General features: G+C 46.1%; 1 protein-coding gene across 1 annotated transcript in view; it reads right to left on the bottom strand.

Moving 5' to 3' along the window:
- Positions 1-18,297, bottom strand: part of nbas (NBAS subunit of NRZ tethering complex) — a 91,860-nt gene that overhangs the window by 27,031 nt on the left and 46,532 nt on the right. Inside the window, exons 40-46 of the mRNA XM_029849397.1 lie at positions 16,910-16,986; positions 16,160-16,297; positions 9,200-9,423; positions 9,007-9,117; positions 4,686-4,936; positions 2,229-2,569; positions 1,120-1,341 (exon numbers count right to left, since the gene is read on the bottom strand). Of these exons, the coding sequence (XP_029705257.1) occupies positions 1,120-1,341; positions 2,229-2,569; positions 4,686-4,936; positions 9,007-9,117; positions 9,200-9,423; positions 16,160-16,297; positions 16,910-16,986 (1,364 nt within the window). The remainder of the gene's footprint in view (positions 1-1,119; positions 1,342-2,228; positions 2,570-4,685; positions 4,937-9,006; positions 9,118-9,199; positions 9,424-16,159; positions 16,298-16,909; positions 16,987-18,297) is intronic.

The following is an 18,297-nucleotide window of genomic DNA, read 5'->3' as shown; positions in this document are numbered from 1 at the left end:
TGTCTCCCCTTTGTCTGCTGGGTCACATGGTGATGAGTCACTGGGTCTCTTGGAATGGTGTGAATGTTTGTTTTGCTGTTGGAAGGAGTGGAGGACTGCATTGTATGTGGGTGACAGGAAGTGTCTCAGGCCACCACCTCTGTTTAAGGATGGTTTCTCCAATTTAACATGGATAGCTTCCTTGAAAGGGGGATCTGTTCTCCCTTCAGTGATCTCACCACTGTCGTTGGAATGAAAGCTCACAATAGAGAGTTGATTTCATTCCGTAGGAAGTGATTCCCACTATTGGAGCCTGTATCAGGTGGACGTGTGGAGGTTCAGTGGTTGCATCTGTCACAGCTACTCCCTGAACAGGGAAAGGTGCGCACCAAAACGCTCCATCCTTGTATTACAGGCAATATCTGCAGTGTTTAATTTGCTGCCCTCTGAAAGGTAAACACGCCTGTGGAGGATTCCTCAAAGATCCGCTCTTATTTCCTGCAGCTCCTCATGTGCACTTGATGAACGAGCGCAGTACGACCAAAGAGAGCCTGCATGGCTCCTTCCATCTATCTTTCTGTACCCATCTGCCCTTTCTTGCTCCTTATATCCTTTTTATCTATCTCCAAGGAGATCATTTCTTCCTGCAGGTATGTCGGAGTGTGTGTCTCTGTGTGCGTCTGTGTGTGTGTGTGTGTGTGTGTGACACAGAGAGAGTGTAGGTGATTTAATGTGTGAATGTAGAGGCTGCAATCATCTTGTCTTAACATGTGTTTTAAGTGACCTGATCACACCAGATCGGTGCTCCGGATGAGTTCTGACTACTTTGTCCTGGTTGGGAGGACGTGCATGACCAAAGACACTGATTTTACATGATCGGGCCATCACTCCACCTCCGTCTCTGCCAAACAAGCAGCATGCTGCTTCTAAGCAGCATCAAGCTTCCCATCAACTAAAATGGTGGACGCACAACCTAAATGAAATGAAGTCGCTGAATGGTTGAACCAGCTGTACAATCCCAATAAACCACATTTTATCCACTGCTTCATGTGCACACTTAATCATTTACGGCACCTTTGCCCAAAGAAGACTTCACCCTTTTACAGAGAATGGCTCCAAAGTCTGGCAGACTGGCAGTACCTGCTGGACGTCTTTAAGGGATTGAATGAAGGCATGGCTCAGGGTGTCCAGGTGGGCCTGTGATTGCTGCAGATGTGCGATGGCCTCATCAAAAGTCATCCCTGCTGGGTCCGTCCTTTCCTGCTCGCCGCTGCCGTCGCCTCTTTTTTTGCTCTTCTCACAAAGCTGGCGGAGGGTTCTGGTGGCTCTCTTTATCACCTCCGACCTCGTCTGGGTGCTCAGCTGGAGGTATACAGAGGACAGAGGGAGGGGGGGGGGGCAGGGGGATGAAAACAGAATCATGAGAACAGCGTGGGAGATTCAGGCTTTTAGATTCTGATTTATTTTGATTCAGATGTAACCCTAAAGAACCCCAGCAGACGAACCAAAGCAGCATGTGTTTGGCCTCTTCCTGTGCATCCTGAGTGCAAGTGAAAGATTATTTCTGGAAGCTTGAAGTAATTGATTCAATTCAGCAGACAGGAAGAAGAGCCTTTGGCTCAGCCAGCTTTTACTCTCCCATTTACCTGTTTTCTATCTATAATGAATTATTTGTAAAAGGTAATCCCGCTACAAGGCCAATAGCAAATCTTAGCAAAATATTTTTTGCTTTGAATTAAACTGTTTGCGGAGCTGCAGCATGAACAATTTTGAATTTAGTGCATTGAATGTTGATGGCTGTCCTTCCCTTTTTGCTAATGTAGCATTTTAGCTGGGCTCTTGATTGGTGACGTTTGAGTTCAGTCATTAAAGGTTTTTCCTTCATGAGAAAGAACAGAGTTTAGCACGAGACTGTAAAGGGGAGGAAAAGGGGAGAGAGGGTTAGGGGCAGCTCAGACGATGGGTTTCCAAGAAGTCATCTGCATGCACAGTGGGAGGAGAAATGCCTGCTGGGAATTGGAGTTTAATTACCTTTGAAGTACAGAGGGATCAATTAGCCTCATCACAGTGAAAAGAGGGTGAATGAGACCAAATAGAGAAAGAGGAGCACTGCGGCATAGGTGGAACATATTGATGAGGTTATAGACCTTTTTGCTTTCATAAATGGCGATCTTTCTGGAATATCAGATATAGATTTACGGGTGGAAATCTTCAAAAACATAGACGCAACTGCTCAAAATCAGGCTTACGTGTTTGGCTGCATCAGGAGAAAAGGTGATGTCGTCCAAGAACCGGACAGCATCAGCGGGCGCCAGCCGGTCCAGGTACTTGGCGCAGGTGTCGTACGCGTGCATGTAGTCATGGTCCCCCTGTGGGGGTCTTTTCAGCAACTGGGGGTCTCCTTTCCAAAACAGCTTCTGCAGCCAGGTTGCGTGGACCGCGCTGGCCGATACCGTGGCGTCCCCGCCACCGGGCACGGGGAGGCGATGAGCGAGTTTGGAGATGGACAACACGTTCTGACTGGTCAAAACCGGCTGAAGGGCGGCGAGTGGGTCCAAAGACTCATCTGTCAGTTTCCGGTAGTCCAAACCTGCAACACCCATGACTCCTGTTAGCCTTTATCTGTGTGCTGGCATCCTGTCCCACCTCCTTAGAGATGGAACCGTACTCAGATCAGCTCTGAGTTTGGCCAGCAGGAAGATGAGCGCACATTTGGCTTCTTACACAACAGTGGCGGTAGCGTGTGTTGACTGGCCACCACAGAACAGAAGAAGTGCCCCTGGAATGTTTAAAGGGTTTGAGAGGATCCAACGCTGAACTCGTATAGCGCGCAAAGAAGGGGAAAATGACTTTGTGGTGGAGCCCCCAGGGTGATAGTTTCCAGTAACTGCAGCCCTTTAATTAGTGAGGGATGGGGGGGGGGGGGAGTCTAATATGGGATGAAAAATGAAAAATAAGGCCTGATGACAGATTCTCCCATCCCCAGCATCCCCGTGTGGAGGGATTAGAAGCTAATCTTTCACACAGCACTACTCTTCTGTCTGGTTTTAGACTGGACAGAAAGATTTTTTGGAAATTTGTCATATTACAAATGTGCAAAACCCCAAACAATGTCTTTTCAGGACAAATCAGACGTCTCTTCATGTCTGTATGCGTTCAAAAGGTGTACGATCCAGCCAGTGTCTCCTGCATAGACAGGCATATTATAGTGGAAACACTGCGGCCTGGCTGGGCTTTAATATTTAACGCTGGTCTGCCATTGGGGAGGGCTCCGTCCACACCGCTTGGAATTCCTCTCACACACACACACAAAAAAAAAATCCACACACTCAATAAGGAGAGATAGGCCCAGGCAGACACTTAAACTGCAGATAAGAGTTACATGCACTTACACATGTATGCTCTCTGCCGGTCCCCTGCTCCACCCACTCCTGTTTCCTGTCTCCCCTCCTTGATAAGGAGCATCTCGCCGCATCCTCGGGAGAGCCCACTCAGACATTCTGCTACTGTCTGAGCGGTGATGAATAGTGGACACCCACCACCTGCCTCCACGGGTCTAGACAGCTCACAAGTGTCTCTTCATGACTGCATCTAGGTCATTGTTTGTGTGCGTGTGTGTCGCAGGAATCTGATGGCCCTTAAAGGCACCACAACAGCCCGGATGCCAATTCTGCAGGGATGCGTGTGGGTGTTTGCAGCTCTTCTCACGAGACCGCTGCAGCTGTTGTCTGGACACGTCGCTGTCACCGCAAACGTGCTAATCAGCACCAGGTAGATTAGCGTTTCCCTCCGCTTGTTAGGGTGACAGCGTGTTAAACCCCTCCCCCGTTGTTTAGTCTCTACCTGGCATCCTGTGAAAAATCATCGAACCGTCGCAATTCGACAACCACACGTCCGTTCAGATGAAAGAAAGAGGGACTTTGTTCTCGGTCTGTTGAAGCTTCAGGTCTGAGGTTGGATTCTAATCCTTCAAAAGGAGATGAGATTACAGCCCTCAGCAGACCAACGAGGGAGCTGAGTCGTGGTCAAAGATGCTACATTTCCCTAACGGAACGGAGCATCTAAGGGATAAATATGAAGCAGAATCAGGACTTTAAAAGAACAAATAAATGAAATAAAACTGTGCTGTTGCAAAATGCCCAAACAAACACCCTGTAATTTTATAGTGATTACACAGTAGTGACAACGTGCTCACCTGGAAACCAATTATTTAGCAAAATGGATGATGTTGCGGATGTGAGGCAAACCACAGAAAGTGTTTTCAGAGAATTCTCAGAGATTAATTTACTAAAAAATTGATGCTGATGAAATAAGCAGGCAACAGTTGACCTTTAATCTATAAAGCTGCTCACTTTTTTTTATCCCCCTGGATGAAATCAACATAATACTAGCGGGATTTTTAAAGAAGTCACTGGTAAGGAAAAAGGGAACAAACGGCAGTGGATGTAGGAGCGGAACTGCACTTTATGGGTGCATATTTCTATTTTACCAAAGAGGAATGAATCAGAGCACCGTGGGCACTGCGGCAGGATTGTGCACAGAGGGAGAAAGTGAGCTGTGAAAACACCCTGACACGCTAACCTTTAGAGAACTTCCTGGAGAGGTGACACCACCACTGATCCCGTGACTGCTAGAACCTAGACAAGGAGTTGTTGGAGACAGAACCCAGCCGCAGAACTCTAAGAAAGGAAAATAACCCCTCTTACCGGCGGCGACAGCTCGGAGCTTTTTAAGTAGCTTGACATGCGACTCTGGTTTGATGGCGGTGGTGACGTAGGGCTCGCACCCTGCAGCCTCCAGCAAGGTGTAGTAGTAGAGCAGCCGGCTGTGGTCGTTCCCCGCCACGCTGGGGAGGACGTACTTGGTCATGTGGCTGTAAAATGCCTGAGGGTCGAACTTCAAAGTGTCAAACAGACTGAGAGACTCGCTGCGGGACTCAATTTCCTTGGTGGAAAGACTGGAGAAGAAGGAAAAGGAAGAAAGGGAACAAAGGGAGGAGAAAGTGACTGATTATTTCTGATGCTCTTAATTATTCAAAAGTGTTTTTTTTAATACAAACAAGCATAGCTTTCACATTAGCTGGTGTGGTAAATAGAACAGCAGTAAAAGCTTCTCTGCAGGACTGAGAGAGAACAACTGACCAAAAAACTGGGGGAAAAAAGTCAAAACTGGAAGGCTGACTGGGGACTGGCAAATCAGTATTGCAACCGCAGTGCAAAGGCAGCACAAAGGATCTGCAGGCTTATCACCAAAGACACAGTTTCCCAGAAGAATGATGAGGATTTCACACACTGCTGAGAATACTTTCAAGAACTTGGTGAATGCTGACATGAGAACATGCAAAATACGGATGAATTATAGAAAACGAAAACCAATATCAATGGCAAGCGCTCAGCGAGTGGCAAATATGTGCCAAAACGCGCCTGGCAGATGAAATGCGAGAAGGAACGCGCAAAACACAAACAACCTTCGCATGACTGTGGAGGTTAAACGAGGGAACGCATGAAGAATGGAGAGGCTGGAGACTGCGGAGCAATCAGAGAGCACTGATGTGACAGCAAGGCTGTTTATCTGTTGGAACAGAACCGCATCAAACCGGACCGTGCTTCCTCTGGGCGCCCCATCAGAGCTGGGCCAGTGGTAAGCTAATAAAACAATATACAGGTGGAATCGGCGGCGTGGCAGCTCAGTAATGTAAATAACTGCTTGCGACGCGACTGCAGTCACCAGAACAATAAATCGATGTAAACAGTCACGTTTCCTCTCGTCTCCACTCAACAATGCGGCCCGACGTTCCACTGATAAATCACGTTAGCGCCCGGGTGATGGGGATCGCAGAGAAGAACTGAAAGTGAAACAATAACTTGTCCCGGCGGGACGATTGCACCGTTTTTCGTGTTTTCCTGCCATAAAACTCTGGACTCTGAAGGGTGCCCAGTGTTTATGTCAGCAGGGTGGTACCGTCCTTCAAAGCAAAGCTGTCAACTCTCCTCTGTCTTCTTCACCCGGTGACACAAGCTGTTTGGCTTCTCTCTCCCCCAGCGTGAGGAGAGGCCCGCTTCTGCGTGCTCGGTGGCATTTTCACACATTCTCACAACAAAAATCCCCTGTTGAGTTCATGTGGCTGGAATATCAGTTGTTTCTGACCCCTTTTTCTGCATTTTAACTCAGGAACAAAGAGCTGATTTTAATCCACTATATCACATGTCCCCCGTCCTCTCTAGTCCCTCCAACACTGAATCCAAATAAGAGACATCTTTGATAAGCATCTCCACCTCGGCATTAGGCCAGATATGAGAAAACATTGGTGCAAATGTGTCGTGAATCATGTCTAAATAGTTCTTTCACAGCTGTTGTTGCACGATTGCTGTAAACAGGAACGTGTTTCCCGCAATAATAAAAATGAGCATCTCAGATAGGCTTAACGTGTTAATGCCATACAAATGACCTGCCATGCAAGAATCAGCAGTGAACGATTATTCTGAAAGGATAAACATATCCACATAACATGCAAAAGGAATAAATGAGCCGAGGGCGTCGGGAGAGTGAAGGGATCTTGCTGTGGTGGGGCGGACGACAGCTCTTTAGGAGTTGATGTCATTTGCATACCACAAGGCAGGTGCCTCGAGCGAGCCAAGTAAGTTTAAATGATGTGGATTTCATTTGAACCGTCTTCATAAATAGTGTTTGGACTCCCTGCACACAGCCCCGCAGTAACAGGCTGGAATTATTCTAATCACAGAGGCAGGAAAAATCAAGTGGGGGCTCCACGGCAATGCAAATTTGATTTTGAGTCTTGCCTGTTTCTACCTGCCGCGGTCAGCAGAGTGTTTGGAGGGAGGTGGTGCAGAATTCAGAGCCGTGTCTCAGGTAGTTCCTCATTAGGCTCCTAGACTAAATGCCTCTGAATGGGTGGAGTCAGGGGGAAAAAAGAGGCGCCACAAAGGAGCGTTTAGGGCTCATCAAAAGCTGTGATGTGCAGCGGATGTGCTGCTGGCTGCTGGGAGGACTGGGACGCAACAAATCAGCCATCCATCTTCCTGCCATGTCGATATGAATGTAATACATTAATAACGTCGATTTACCTCTCGGTTCCCCTCAGCTCCTGCCATGAAGACCTGAATCCACATCATAAGAAGATCTCTCTGACCTTTTCCACCCCTCCCCCATTGCCAAACCAATCATCACAATTAAAAGTACCGATCGGTAACTTGGCCAGACTTTATTAAAAGCCCGACGGTGTGAAATAGATGGGGACAGTTGAGCAGAAGTCCATTAGCGGTTGATTCCCGCGTCCTCCATCAATACCATTTGTGTTTGTGAACAAGTTGCTTAATAGCCGTTATTAAAATATCCCACTGGCTGACGTTGGCGTCCCTAACGGGCTGCTGAATACAGCAGGGACACTCGATGGCAACTGTGTTTAGCAGTTCATTGATTCCTCCAAATCGTTCATTCTGTGTTAATAGGACTTGTCTCAGGGACTGGCTTAATTATCATCCATCTTTTTCTTTTTTATCTGGCCTGCCATCCTCTCCCCCCACCTTTCCCGCTCAAACCGAATCACCGCACCAACAGCCCGTCTCCGCCTCCCGTTATCTCCGATGCCAGCGCAGCACGTCACGGTGCAACTCCTCTGAAGGTCAGAGGTGAGCCTAGTTGATGCTACATGAGGTTACCAATGAGAGCGTCTGTGTTGGCTATTGTTGCCCACTGCCTTCTTCTTCTGCTGATCGGGACAGATCGCATCAATTTTCTATGGCGCTCGAAAGAAACCAGAGAATCCAAAGAGAGCCTGAGCCCAGCACTGATACTAACTAGCAACACTAAGTACGCAAGTACAGATAAATTCTGAGGTAGGCACTTCTGAGGTTCCCCCAATGCTGCTGCTGTTGATGGCTTGGGTGAAGTGCATTGTGGGATACTGGCTGCAAACAAGTCATGCGTGACTCAAACTCAATAACCCAGTTTGCATATAATTAGGGCAGTATTTGGGTGGCAACTAAGTACGTGTCACAAACAAACATGGAAGATCGGACGAGTACGTATTAAGAAAGGGCCAACACAGACACCCTTGGATCTGTGGTTACTGCCTCTCCCACACGTTCTGCGTCCACTCGATAAAACTGCCTCACAAACGCATACAAGTGTGATGCAAAATAAAAACTAAGATAGAGTCGCATTCAAATTGCATTTTGCAGCTGGGATCAATAAACCTCTAAAGTCCCGTTCATACCTGGGTGCACCGTCGTTCATTACAGGGTTTTGCCGCGCTCATATCAATCTCTGGATTCATTCATCCATCAAATCGATACCCGCATTGCAGATGCTTCTTGCCGAGGGCATAGTTTGAATCGTCTTGGTGTCTTTTGTCGAGATCCTGAGACGCTCAGCGTAAACCTGCAGCTGCAGTCGGGTTTGAGGGGTGTGGAGCTTTGTAATTTATGGTTTGGTGGAGTCCATAAAGCATTTCCTTATATCAGAATGCGACAGAGGGACATTTATTACAGGCACACGTGTGTTTGTGGTGCTCACACACACACTCACACACACACACGGAGCTCAACCTTGCTGAAAAGGCATTCTATTAAAAAAGGAATGGTGCTACCAATCCCCAGTTACCAGGTTACACAGCAAATACATCACAGACATTGACAGATTGATGGCAGTTCCCTCACTTAAAATAAGAATCACAGCATGTGCGGTTTACACCGGTGTGTTTTTAAGCCTTTAGCTTTGCTAACCGGCCTGACTGGGAGCCAGAGAGCCAAGCTGGATCGCTGTGTCGCGTGGTTTTTTTCCCCATCTGCTTTATTTCAGGCAGATTTAACCCGACAGAGGAGGAAAACAAGCACATGAACTGTTCCATTTAACATACATATCAAGATGTCCCTGAAGGTTGATTATCTCGCTCCCAGGGCCAAAAGACATGTTCAGTGGGTGTCAGGACCAAAGTGCAGCGAGGTATGATGGCAGAGGAAGGGCCAATTATTACGGTATTCATGTATCCTGTGTTTGTGCATGTACCCGCTATCGGTGAAGAGGAACTCCAGATGAGTCATGTAGACCTCCCACAGCGGAACGCTGTAGCGCTTCGCCAGAGACAGAGCGATTTTGTACACGCTGTCATCCAGGGTCCTGCAGACAGACGGGGGGGGAAAAAAAATCATATTTCTCTCCTCTGAAGGAGAAAAGAGTACAGTACACACGTCCTGCTTACTCAGTGAGGCCCAGGATGGTCTCCTTCTTGTAGTCCGAGTCCGTGCTGAACCTGTGGACGTCCACGCCGCGGCCCAGCCCCTGCAGCACCTGCGCCTGGGTGAAGTCCGTCAGACGCTCGTTGTACACGTGCAGCTGGTTGATCAGCCCCTGCAGCTCCTCAGGCCAGCCCGAATACTCGGCCACGTGCTGCGTGACCAAGCGAATCAGCTCCTTCGGGTCAGCCTGGAAGGAACAGAGCGAATTCAGGCCGTTACGCACGAAGAGGTGCTGATGCCGGCGCTTTTGGCAGGAATGCAAAATTCATAACCACGAGGATTATTTCGGTAATACCTCTGAATAAAAATACAAACTTGAAGCGCTTTTTTTCTTCTTTTTTTTTGGCACAAACTTGCTTGCTGGTGTTTTTACTGACGTTTACTTCTGAGATCACCTCCGTCACCTTTGTTTTCCAGCATGTAAAAAGAGAGTGAGGGCAACGTTGCTGCAATTTTCAGCTATCAAGGAACAACCTAAGTGGACAAAGAGATTAATCCCGACTGGATCTTGTTACTTTGGTCTTTTCTGCATCCCCACACTCACTGAGCGATGCTGCTTTAGCCAGGTTAAACCTAATCCAGACTGCGCTCCAGGCTCATCATTAAAGGATGTGAGCTCCAGACTGTGCACTGTCCACAACTTCACAGGTCTTTCACTGCTGCGAGGCACTAATGAGGCCTTTTTTTTTTTTAAAAAGGAAAAGAAAAATGACTTTAATTTCCAAAAAGCTATTTAAAAAACGCAGAAAAGGATTAACTATCCCGGCTCCACTTTAGCATTTTTAGCCTCCAGACGGGCGCGCAGGTACACCCGTATGGGCGTTTTTCACCGTGTAAATGCATCCTGTAATTACTGCGGTGATTCAGGCCAACGGGATAACACTTCCCGACTTAGAGTGTCAAGTCTCAGCACCTCTGTTCCAATTAAATGAATTTGGTTTTTGGCATCTTACACACCGTCGTTGTGCGGGAGGAGACGGTTTATTTGTTGATCTTATTTGCATAAGGTAATGATGGCCCCTGGAAATGTAAGCACTTCAAAACAGAGGTGTGACTGAGCGTCTTTATCTCTCCCTCGCTCCCGGCGTGCACATCTCTGCGAGAGGCAGCCCGGGCGCCAGTGTGACTCAAGGTTCAAAGGCACGACGGGAGGACAGGTGAGGAGAGGAGGTAAAAAGAGGAGAGCTTATTAATAGTGCAGAGGGAGAGAGAGGAGAGGAGTTTGTTAACGTTGGAGGCAGTTTTTTCCCGACAAGAGAGACTGACGCCAAAGAGAGATGGGGAGAGAAAGAGAGTGTGGATTGAAGAGCGTTACTGAAACACAGCTTTGTGATGAAACACTCTCTCCCTCGTCGCTCTAATTCATACACGCCGCTCTCTCCTGTTGGCTAGCGGACTATAATATCCTCCCTGCCGTTTTAAACAGCAGATTTTCCAACATCGCTCTAATTCTTTATTCCTCTCTTTCACGACTAATGAATCTCTGCACTCTTTTTTCTTTCTATCAAGCCTTCATGGCAATTAGGTTTCAAATAAAACAAAGATAGGAGTGACTGCATGAATTCTGCCTTCAGCTCATCGAGGCTGCTCAGTTTTAAACTCTCTAATGGAGGCCACTCCTCTGAGGGATCTTTAAACCATATGTAGACTTTAATTGCACAAAGTGACCTGGGAAATGTCTGTTAAATATATATATTTTAACACATGACAGAGACAGTCAGAGGCGTTGTCCGCTGAGCATTCCTGTTATGCTGCTTTAAGGAAAAGTGTAAAAGAAAAACTTGCTAAATAAATAAGACGAATAAATATTATAAAACAACTCAGTTGGTCATTATCAGGCTTCCTTTGCCACCATCGAAACTCCATTCATCATCTCAAATCTGGTGAAATAAATGAGCAAATATCACACAATGGAGGGTTTTTTTGTCATTTTTGGTCCAAATTTTCACAACCTAAGTAACTTCTCTCAATTTTTGTCTCTTTCATTTTGGGCTTCCATTATGAGTGTGGAGCCATATTTCCTGAGCTAAGTGGGCCGGTTCTAAGAAGCTGCATGATTGAATACAACCCTGCCATCCATGAATATCAGTTCTGCCTGACTCACGCCATCTATTCATCTGAAGCGGTTGGACAACAAACACAAATGCCGTAAACCCACTTTAAACCCACTTTACCCCTCCTATATTCTCTTTTTGATCGATCACTGTTGTGCAGGCTTGGTTGCTGGTACCCTCGATTCAAGGAGGTTGGGTGCCAGGAAAGCTGCCGAATTTAAACCTGCCAGGACAGAAAGACTCATATTCAAGGGGAAGAGTGTGGATTAGTGTCATGGTCACCATGTTCACAGCAGCTCCTGAGTTTTCATCCTCATATTATTATAAACCGATCATGCTGAGGTGGAGCTGACCTTTAGGTATAAAATGTCATCACTTCACCACCAAAAAGTAGACCGGTAGAATGTTTCCTCAAAGGTTAAATTCATATCAATTAGAGTACGATAACCCTAATTTCTAAACCAGAACTAAAAAGAAGATGATGCCATGTTGTGTGTTTAGGTTATTAAGGCGGCGCACGTGCATCCACATGCGCTAACGAAGACTCCAAACACATCGTTTCCCTCTGAGTCCGACAAGCCTTCCATCTCTGGGGAGAAAGCTAGTAATAATTTTAACGAGCTGTGTTTATGTCATGCCTAATGCTTGGCAATAGTGTCAGTGGCCTCATTAGCGCTCATTCCAGAAATGTTGTATACAATATGTGAAACTAATTAGGAGGCTTGCATGGAGGGGGAAAAAAGCCACCAGTCTGAAAAGGAAGATCAGCCAGGGAAGCAGCCTCAGCTGCACTGCAGGTCAAAGTACGGCAAAAGGAGACTGATCACAGGCGAGATCGGAGCCAGGAAGACAGAACAGGCACGGCTAAGTGGAACAGTGCATGGCACAGTCAACCCAGCGCATCACAGGGGAGGCTGCAGCGGCACATCTAAGCCTGTATTTGTGGAATAGAATGCTTTCTGCCGCTACTCTGATCATCAGGGCTCCAGTGGGGAAATATAGGCTGCTAATGATCGTGCTACAAGAGCGCAATTTGTTCAAGTGCACAAATTATACAAAAATAAAAAAAATAAAAGCAACAGGAATGTGAAGTCACGGGGTTTGCTGTGCTTTTCTGCTGTGGGGCAGTCGTTCAATCCTGGTCATAATTTTATTGTCAATGACGATATGGATTTGGTGGCGCTGTTCAGTGCACCCAAGGTCAGCTCCCTTCACTGGTTTGAACGGCCCGAAGCAGCCATGAACAGGCAAACGGACAGTAGGTGGTGTGAAGGGGAACACAAGAGCCATCTTCAGGTAAAATTATGATAAATCTTTTTACCCACGGTCACGTGGGGGGTTTCTAGGGCCTATTCCAGCAGCCACGAAGTCAGGAATACAGGACACACACACACACACACACACACACACACACACACACACACACACACACACACAGGGTTGCTGGCTTTTTATTTTTACTCCGAAGGAAGTAAGAGCTCTTAATAAATGTCCAGCAGTTCAAGTCGATCCTGCTTGTGCACCTCAAACAAATCAGCATAAACCTAATCACTAGCACTTAAATGCAGCGTCTGTAACACGAGTGTGAGTGAGAAAATGGTCGCAATGGGTAAAAGTAAATCTTTGAGTCAGTAATTTTCACTTATATGCATATTTACAGATAAAACAGGGACTGAGGGCTGAGTTAGACCTGAAAGGAGCGACAAGCACAGGTAAACACACCTTTTGTGGCATCTTTAAAAGAAGACTGGTGCTACCGCTTCATGAAACATTTTAGGAAAAGCCAGTGAAAATGGGCTTTTTGTTCCTTAAGGACTAATGGGAACCCTGCTTGTGTGTCCTTGAGCCAGAGCTGTAGTGGCTGGCATTAGAGCTGGAATCAGACAGGAAAGAAAAGCATTAAAACCTTGAAGCAGAGGGCTGAGTTTCCAGGAAAAAAACAGCTCAAAAATATAAGTATATGAACATCAGCGAGTCTCCTACTCTGAGAAAACGAATGTATCAAAATATAGTAAAACGACGCCAAGCTTCCGTAAATGAAAACTGAAAACAGTCTATTGTGTTGAACTTGTATTGTTATAAATAAAGAAATAAATGGTGCAGCTGTGACAAGAGGACTGAAGGAGTGGGAGAGTGATTAAGACAGAGTTACTCCTCTTAGGTGGCGAGCGGGAAACACTCTGAGACAGTTGGAAGCGCCGTCACACAAGAACACACATCCCACTGTCACATCCATCAGCGAGCCAGCAGTTACAGGCGTGACGCTCACGAGAACAAGAGCACGGACTGAAATGTAGATAAGTGGTGAGCAGCGTCTGTCCACAGTCATGTGTGCAGCGATAAGGTGATCAAGTGATATTTGATGTGGATAGAGCAGAATTAACTGCAGAATTAGCATAAGCCATTTATCACCCGACCCACCACTTCTTCTCTTGTTATAGTGTTGCAATGGAAAACAATCTTTTAATACCCCAGTTTGTATTTAAAGCACCCAAAACATCTTCCTGCCATGGCAAATCTAAAGAAATTCTGATACATGCACTGCAGTTTACATATAGATAAAACGTGCACCGTCAAGATATAAAGAGAACTGTTAAAGTGGGTGAGAGCGGTTCAGTCAGAGCTGATAAATGATGACCAGCCAGGCCATTCAACTACCTGCCTCTTAGAAAGTTTGGAGCGATGTGGCCAAATACAGCAGGAAGTGGAGCTGATGTTACGTCCCTGCGTTCAGCGCTGACACAGCAAGAAAAACTCAATAACTTAAGAGTGCGCGGAAAAGAACCGCAGCGTCACTCCAGGAAATAAAGAAATACATTGGAGACGTTCACAACTCAGACGATGACGGGAGCTGCGGAGGGTTCAGAACGCCTGACAGAACCGGTGAGCGTAGACATCCGTTCACCGATACGCCGAGTTAATCTGCCCTCTCTGTCGGCTTGTTTTAATCGACCTCCGCCAGGGTCCTCCGATCAGGCCCGACAGCTTCATTGCAAGACAGACTGAAGCTATTTCATATGGTTCAAACAGCCGGAGGGAGAATCTGACATTGATATGAAGTCTTTTCGCTTGCATGATGCATTAAAAGTAGTTGACCGAATACATTTATGTCCAGGAAATCAGAGGAATCTTGCCCCCCCCGCTATAAAAATCCAGACTGCAATCGGGGGTGGGTCCCACTTGCACTGAATAAAACCTAGAAACACAATAAAACAAGCACTCGGGCAGAAAACAGCAGAGTGAAAAAAAGAAGAAATGAGCTAAGAATGAAGGTACATATGCTGCCGCCCAGTGTAGCACGGAGCAGTAAAAGGCTGTATATATTTTAAGTTAATGGACTTGAACTTCACTTGAGGCAGGAGGTGGGGGAGTGATTACCACCATTATGATGCTGGGAGGATGTGTGTGTGTCGGTGGATTGAGGACAACTTGTAGCACGTGTGCGCGTGGAAGTGTTCCTGCATTTTGATTTTCTTTATTTTGTGCACGTCCATGCCCTTGAGCATTAACTGGGGATGCACTTATCCACTTCTTCCATTGGTCTTTTCCTCCCCTCAGTTCTTTTATCTCCACGTCTTACCCCCTCTCCCCGTCCACCTAGGTTAAACCTCACAGGAGCCGCGTTCCACTCAAAGAAAAGGTCAGAGGCATCTCTTCTCTTATTCCACCATCACCACCTGACAACCCTGCAGACACACTCCCCCTGCCACGGACTAGATTTTGTTCTCCTGAAGAAATGGGACATGAGTGTTGCAGGTATCTGTGGTTTTTGTTGCCTCGTAGAATAAGTTACATTATTGTAAGCCTGACAAATTTACTAAAGATTGCCAGTGTCCAGCTAGCATGAAGCACACAAGACTACTTTTATTCTACGGGGACGTTTTGGGGGGGGGGCATTGCCACTTGAGGAGCTCCTCTGAAAACTATATGCCTGTGGGAACACTTATGTTTGCCAGCAAGACTCAAGAGGTGACATAAGCCTGCACACCAGCATCTCAGGATGGTAAAACTGATATAAGGCACCCCATTAAAGTGGAGCCCACTGTGCTGCAGCCTGCTGTCTTTAAAAGCTCTAAACGTGCAGGAGCATCTCGTGCACCTGCCTCTTTTCCCTGAACTTCCCCCTATAGCCCTCACTCTTCACATGGTTTCTGAAGAAATCTGACAATGATGTGGCTAGTAGTTCCTGTTGGTTTGGTTATGAAACTCTAAAAGTGGAACCAATTAAATTCACGTTTGTTGCACGTTTGTCACAATACAACAGTATGCAGATCATGACCTTTTATTCCTGCGGACTGCATCTTTCTCTGAAAGACATCAAACCTTGAACCGTCTACAATCGGTCAGGAAGCTTGGAAACATGGTTTCTGAGTGGTGCTTGATCATGCATTCACTAAATAGCATCCTTTCTGATGAACATCCGGGACCAAGCTTTCAGGAGAGATTTAAAATTCAAATCAAAGCCATTTTTTTTAATCATCTGCACCATAGATGGAACGGGCCTTTTCCATCACTTGATGTTGATGGAATAGTTAAAAACTTTGATCCGTAAAATGGATCACAGCACTTAGAATTCCGTGTCACACACCGGTGACTGTGGATCTGCCTGCAAATGTAATTTAAGGTATCGGTGTTGGGTGAAATTTAGTTTTGTTGACTTTGTTGTTGTTAACTTTCCTCTTTACTCCCTTTTTGCTTTTGTAATTGCTATTTGTCCCTTTTTTTTTCTATAATACCGTCCCATTAGCCGTCGTATGCTAACTCAATAACACTGAACCTGCAGGATCGAGCTTGACCACCCGATAGCATCAGAATCCGACTTCCCTTCCTCAAACTGAGACATAACCTTGAAATGTATTTGGCGCAAACCTGGTAGAGGGTGTGGTTCTTGTTCTTGAAGCAGGGACTGAGGAGGGAGTAGATCTGCAGGGAATAGTAGTAGGCAGCCAGCTGGAGCGACAAGGCGGAGTGACACCGCTTCTCAAAGCACTTGTTGGCATCCAGCACCTGCATGGATGCATGTAAAGGAGGAAGACATGAACAAATGACGGCACCGGAGAAGTAGAAATCCATCAAAACAATGTCAAATAGTTATTGAAATACACACTTAATCCCCTAAAACCAACCAGCAGACTCTCAGGAGCCTCGGACTATTAATCCACATGGGGTTAACAAGCTCTGTTGGTTCCATCTACGTGATGTTTACTCCAGCAGTTGAATCATTCAACGGACATAAAACTGAGCGTTAAGCCTAATGAGGGGTTTTACTGCCTCACTTGCACAAAAAGTTGGTGCACTTGGTTTACTTTTTGGTTTATTATCCATACGGATGGACATTGACAGCTGGAACAAAGCAATCAGGAGCCACGACGGGCCTGTTCGTTAGACTGACTGTTGATGGAGTCGAGGGAGGTGGTGTGTGCAGCACGAAGGATAACATCGGACTATCAGGCTCCGCGCGACCTGCTGCAGTTATTCAGAGGTTCTTAGGCTGTTTTACATAAGACGCTGCTTTATTTTTGGCCTCGTTTCATTTTATATAACATCATTTTGGATTTTGCATAACTGTGAGTGTGAGTCCGCCTAAAATAAAGCGTGTGTGAGTGTGCGTCCATCTACCTGAGGCAGGGCCAGTAAGTAGGACAGAGCCAGCGTCATGTCCCTGGGAAAGGCGTCGTCGGCCAGCTGCAGCAACACTGCGAGGGAGGAGGAAGAGGGAAAAAGAGCGCGTTAACAAAAACACAGAGGATTAAACCGTCCCTTCTTGGATGAGTCTCATCCCACATTTGTTGAATACAGACAACGGTGCCTGTCAGAAGCACCCCTCAGCGGACCCGGCGGAGGAAGAGGAGAGGTAAAAATAGAGAAGGATGCCGGGAAGCATCATTAAAATTCTCTCGTGTATTCTGGGACTCTGTCCATCTACTAGCGGCGCTTTTGTGTGGGTGTCTGCGCATGTTTACATACATCCTGGACAAATGCTGATTGGGTGTGTGTGTTTGTGTGTGTGTGCATAAGCGCGTGTGTTGATGTCTCGAAGAGACGGCATTCATTACTCAAAGAGTAAGTACATGCCCACTTTTTATGAGTGCTCTTCAGATGAGTCCAATTTAAGTGCACTTTAAAGTTGAATCCACAGAATGACAAATCAGCCCGTGCACGCTGCCTGCAAAAAGAAAAAAAAAGGGCCATGGCTGCTTATGAGACTCCAAAGTGTCGTTTCTTCTTTTTAAATTGTCCCGTTCGCAGCACTGACCTAATGCGAGTTAGTGTCCAGTTCGAGGTCTGGCAGGGCAAATAACAGCGCCTTTGACGGAAATACGGTGCGTGAGTGTAAAATTAAGTCATTTGGGTTTTGAGAGGGAAAAAAAACACTATTTTATAATGATTACTGCAAAAATGTAAGGCAAAAGTAATAAAATTTTGTGTAGAATTGTCAACATTGAAAATGTCCAAATGTGACTTTCATTTAGGTATTTGAGGTCTTTTTTTAAAAAAAATAAGCTACAACTCACATCACATATCTCCCTCTTGTTTAAACAGGCTTTCCAGAAAAGTTCAATTAAATTCAAATAAAATATCCTGACACGTAGTTTGGTCGATTAGGCTAACTGTTAATAAGCTAAGCCAAACAGCATCCAGCACAAAAGGACCTCATTTGGACTGTTTCAGTTTTGGCTTCAATCAGAATTTTTCATGTCTGTCAACATCACATGAATGCATGATTAACCCGCACAAAGGGAGCAGCGCGCTGCTCTTTCAGGCCTCCAAACATTTCCACAAGCTGCGTAGAAACACAATGAGTTTTAATGATCTGCTACTGCACACCTCCCTTCCATTTGCTCTTTGCTTAGAACAGCGGGACAATAGTGTGAATCAGCAGACTGGGGGTCTGATTGGAGCTTCATATGTTGGTAATAAAACCAAAGTGGCATTATTGTCACAGCTACTGATGTGACAGTGAGAGATTTTGAATCCATGTTATGTATTTAACCACATTTAACATA

This window comes from Takifugu rubripes, chromosome 16, assembly GCF_901000725.2.
Source record: "Takifugu rubripes chromosome 16, fTakRub1.2, whole genome shotgun sequence".
NCBI lineage: Eukaryota > Metazoa > Chordata > Actinopteri > Tetraodontiformes > Tetraodontidae > Takifugu > Takifugu rubripes.
Note: the sequence above shows the minus strand (reverse complement) of the source record. Positions and strands in the feature narration are given on the sequence as shown.